The sequence below is a fragment of the Rosa chinensis genome, chromosome 4 (genome assembly GCF_002994745.2).
Source record: "Rosa chinensis cultivar Old Blush chromosome 4, RchiOBHm-V2, whole genome shotgun sequence".
Lineage (NCBI taxonomy): Eukaryota > Viridiplantae > Streptophyta > Magnoliopsida > Rosales > Rosaceae > Rosa > Rosa chinensis.
Window position 1 is genome coordinate 5,191,932 of NC_037091.1, and position 4,451 is coordinate 5,196,382.

General features: G+C 47.7%; 1 protein-coding gene across 1 annotated transcript; it reads right to left on the minus strand.

Annotated features, from left to right (window-relative positions):
* Positions 1-3,506: 3,506 nt before the first annotated feature.
* On the minus strand, positions 3,507-4,223 carry LOC112198670. Its single transcript, XM_024339802.1, has 2 exons — positions 3,967-4,223; positions 3,507-3,846 (listed from the first exon to the last, which is right to left on the minus strand). The coding sequence occupies exons 1-2, from the start codon at positions 4,221-4,223 to the stop codon at positions 3,507-3,509; spliced, it is 597 nt and encodes a 198-aa protein (XP_024195570.1).
* Positions 4,224-4,451: the final 228 nt, after the last annotated feature.

The window sequence follows — 4,451 nt, forward strand, 5'->3', positions numbered from 1 at the left end:
GAGGTACCCCTAAGAAGTTGATTCTGAACAGCTCGCGCGCTTTCCTGAGGATGAAGCACAGCCTCCGCGACCCGCGCGAGCCCCAAGACCTGCTCAAGCTGACATCATAATCCGCGAACCAACGCAAGAGGTAATCTCCTTTCACGTGTATACCAGTTTACCCGTTTCTGCTTTTACTTATTTAACTCATATATTTACTTCAGAGGACAAATCTCGGGGTACCATCGCCTGGCAGCCAACTAACAACTGTTCCTCAAGCCGCAAAGCAAAAGGTTGTGGTAACAGAACCTGAAGCCACATATTCTTCTTCTGATGAAGATCCACAGGAAGTAAGTAGTCCCTCTTTACTAGGCCTCATAGACTCTTCTCTTAAAATCCAATCTGACCCCCTCGATCCCATAGGCCGTTGCTGCGCTGGCCTTCAAACGCAGCCGTTCTGAATCCCAGATCGACCCCTGGGCCGACAACGAACCAATCGCGGACCGACTGGTACTCCATGATTCAAATAAACCATGAAGTTGTCGCTTTATTTTAGTTTAGTTTTCCTTACAATGCTTTTCTTTTGCAGGTTTGTCGCAGGACTACGGGTCTTCTTAGGCAGAGTAGGGGAGGCCCATCCACCGCTGGCAATGAAGCATCATTGTTGCAAGCTCAGATACCAACAGACTCGACTACCCTTCTACCTCTGATCAGCACCACGGGCAACTCACACTTGGCCTTGGTGCTAATGCAGATAATAGTTGACAGCTCACCTGAAGTCGAGAAGAGAACGCCTCCCCCCCCTAACTCTCCCCGCGAGGGACCAACCGTGACTAACATTCTGGAGCAAGTAGCGCCTGATTCGGTTCCAGATGCTGTCGGGGATGGTGAAGAACAAACGGCACCAGAAACATCAGTCCCCCTAGTAGCAATCCACAATGCTTTAGACACCCTTCGTGAGCAACGTATTGAAGAGGTACTTCAAAGAGGTGGTAATCGCTGTTGAGGAGGCTGCCGGCAGGAATCCTGCTGAACCTGTGGCCTCGGTTGTCGGCGAACATGCCCCCAAGTGCTTGAAGCAGAGGAGGAGGTAAACCTTGAGCCTACGCTAAAGGTGGCTCCTATCATGGAGCCTCTTAAGGCTCCAGTTGTTGTTGTTCCTGTTCCACAGCAAGCACCTCCCGCTGAGCCTTCCAGGTTAGAACGACTGGCCTGGGTGCTTGAAGTAACTTCTCCTGGAGTTGTGGATGATACTAGAGAAGGTCTTCGTCTACTTCTGGGGCCCGACATATTGACACCCAGCGCGCCCACAAGAGCTTTGGAGTATCTCAGAGTACTTCGCCTCGAGGCCGCCATCACCGAAGCATAGTTCCTGGATATCGACAAACTGCTGGAGGATCTTCCTAGGTGGCTCAATGAGAAAGGAACCACGATGGCACAAGCCAGAGAAGCCCAAGCACATCGTCAAGCCATTGCTCAATAGATGGATGCCCTATAAGATTTCCTAGGTGAGCGGGCCTCTCATCTTAGGGAGCTGACGCTCGCGGAAAATCACCTTTAGACTCAGATTCAAGACCTCTAGGCCCAACTAACAGTTGTAAGGGCTGGGATTGTCCAAACGGAAGCCCAACTGGAGCAACCTTTGGCAACCTCTGAAGTGCTATCCCAAAACCTGGTCCAAGCTAGCGGAAAAGCCCAGCGGGCCGAACAAGCTGCAGCTGACGCCTGCTTTCGTCTGGATGAACATTTTCCTTGCTTAACTTTTGCAGGCCGAGGTCTCCAAGCCTCTTGTAACAGGCCCATTATATTTTTGGAATATGCACATTATTAATATTATTTAGTTGTTCAGCCCATTTTACTGGCCCAAATGCATCTTTTAATTTGTAACCGACAGTACGTTCAATTTGTCTTAACTACAGATTAAATAGTTTCAAAAAGATAATCTCGAAACGGAGCGGTTACCTCCTTGAAGACCGTTCCGTTACCCACACGTCTTCAATGTTCCTTCATTTCTGAGATCATGGCATTAACTCCATTGATGGCATTGAATCAACCCCAACTGTCCATCAAAGGGCTGAGGCCACTTAAATTGGCCCTATAAATATCTGTATTTGAGGGTGTGAAGATCAGAATCATGGCTCACCCAAAAATAGCCCTGCAAACCCTTCTTCTCTTTCTTCTTCTCCTTACAACATCGCCTCTAGCCTCTAGATCTTAAGCTTTATGGCGAAATCTCAGGTCTGAGGTATGCCTTATGGCTTAATCTCAGGCTGACCGCATGTCTTTGGTTTCAGAAAGTCTGGATGGAATTTCTAGACTTCTGGTAAACTGAAGAACACACGAAGCTCCTAGCGCGGGATACCACATTCTGAGGAGTCCTCCTCCTTAGGTTCCCTTGTGTGGAGCAAACCGAGGAAGGGTGGGAGACCACCCAAGGCCTTACATTCTTCTTCGGTTCCCTTCTTTCTGGATGCGACCCTAACAGTGTCCTCCAGATGGAAGGGGGCTTTAGTGGTCACCTCATTCTTATGCTCTCTCTTCAACGACAGAATCTTGGAGGAATGATGAAGGATGGACTCGCGGAAGGAATGGGAGTGGGTTACGGCGTTCCCACACTTCACATCCTACCAACAGTGGCTGCCAAAGTTGAAAGAAGAGTTCAGCGAGGACTCAAGCCAATGTTGAGTTCCTTTGTTGTCTGCACCCCCTTGGAGATGAAAATATATTCAGAAGATTCCATTTCTTGTATTTAGCCACATTAGGCTTTGTAATTCTGTAAATGTAATTTTTGCGAATGTACTGTACTGCTTTTGGCCGCAAAGCCACTTTATGAATATAGTGATATTTTCCATTCCCTGAAATATTTAATAAAGCCTCAGGTGTAGGCCCTGTAATATTCATCCATATTTTGTACACATGGTTGTCCAAAAGGAATAAGAAGCAGAAAAACAACAGAAAATTTCTGAACGAAACAAATTCTGAATAGGTAAAATTTTGAAAATCACAGGTAAAGTCAGAGCCAAAAGGCCACGAAAAACTAGGCCCAGTATATATATAGTGTTGCCCCTCTAGTCTTGCTAGGTGAAGCGAGTACATAAGAGTGGGGCCACCGAGTAGACCCCCCAGCCGTGGAGACTGGTGTAACTGGCGGGTCTTCAAACTCCCACATACTGGGGTAATACTTCTTCAAGAATCGTCGTTAATAGGGTTGCAGTGAATGTTGCCGTCCAAATCTTTAAGGTGAAAAGCTCCCCTGTCCAAAATTTTATAAATTACAAAGGGTCCTTCCTTCCAACGCGACGTCCACTTGCCGCGGCTTGTGAGCTTCTCCCCCAACGGAAGGAATGCCTTCCAAACAAGTTACCCTTCCTTATAGCTGCGACCCCGCGTACGCTTGTCGTAGGCGCGAGCAACTCGCTGTTTTTCCATCACTAAGTTATCTAAGGCATCCAGACACTACTCACTCAAGTCTTCATGCTCTTTCCAGATAGCCTGGACATAGCTTCGCCAATCAAATGATGTTGGTCCTAGATGCGCAGGGACTGAACGTTGATTTGCAGAGGTAAAACTGCATCATGACCAAGCATGAGAGCATAAGGTATTGTAGCAGTGGGGCTACACTTGGAGGTACGATAGGCCCAAAGAGTCTCGTATAGCGTCTCGTGCCACTGGTGAGGATTCTCTGTAAGCATCTTCTTTAAGAGGGTGATGAAAATCTTGTTACTGGCCTCTGCTTGACCTTTGGATTGGGCATAGTAAGGAGTAGAATGAATGAACTGGATACCCAAATCAGCGAAGAGCTCTTCCATATTGTGGCCCATAAACGCTGCCCCCCTGTCCAAGACCAGAACCTCTAGTATGTCAAACCTGCAAATAATATGATTAAAAATAAATTGACGGATTGTGGCACTGGAAGCCTCTTTCAAAGGCTCAACCTCTACCCATTTAGTGAAGAAATCGGTAGCAACAATGATGAACTTGTGCTACAGAGAAGAATGAGGGTGTATCATCCCTATCGGGTCCAATGCCCAGCCACGTGCAAGCCATGGCTTAATAACAAGCTGTATGGGAATATTTGGGATGTACTGGACCAGCCCATGTGCCTGGCAGTCTTGGTAACCTTTCGCGAACGCAATGCAATCCTTCAAGATATTGGGCCAATAATATCCATGTCTCCTGATGAACCAGCGCATTTTTGGACTCGCTTGGTGGGCTCCACAGACGCCAACATGGGCTTCTCGCATTAGGCGCTTAGCTTCTCGGCCATACACACACCAAAAATCGATGCTATCTTCACCTCGCCGCCGCAACTCATCATTCCTAAGAAAATAATTAAGCGCGAGAAAGTGGATCTTCCTATCGGTAGAGGAATCTAGCTACTTGAGGTATTCGACCAAGGGGACACGCCAATCCACATCAATAGGATCCAATGCAATCACTGTTGGCTCATCAGGTGGGTCAGGCCTCGCGAG

Bases quoted from the DNA above. Each gene is read 5' to 3' on its own strand.
- LOC112198670 (XM_024339802.1), bottom strand. From the start codon at position 4,223: ATGCGAGAAGCCCATGTTGGCGTCTGTGGAGCCCACCAAGCGAGTCCA. The intron at 3,847-3,966 runs GTAGCACAAGTT...TATTATTTGCAG, and splicing joins ATACACCCTCATTCTTCTCT to GTTTGACATACTAGAGGTTC.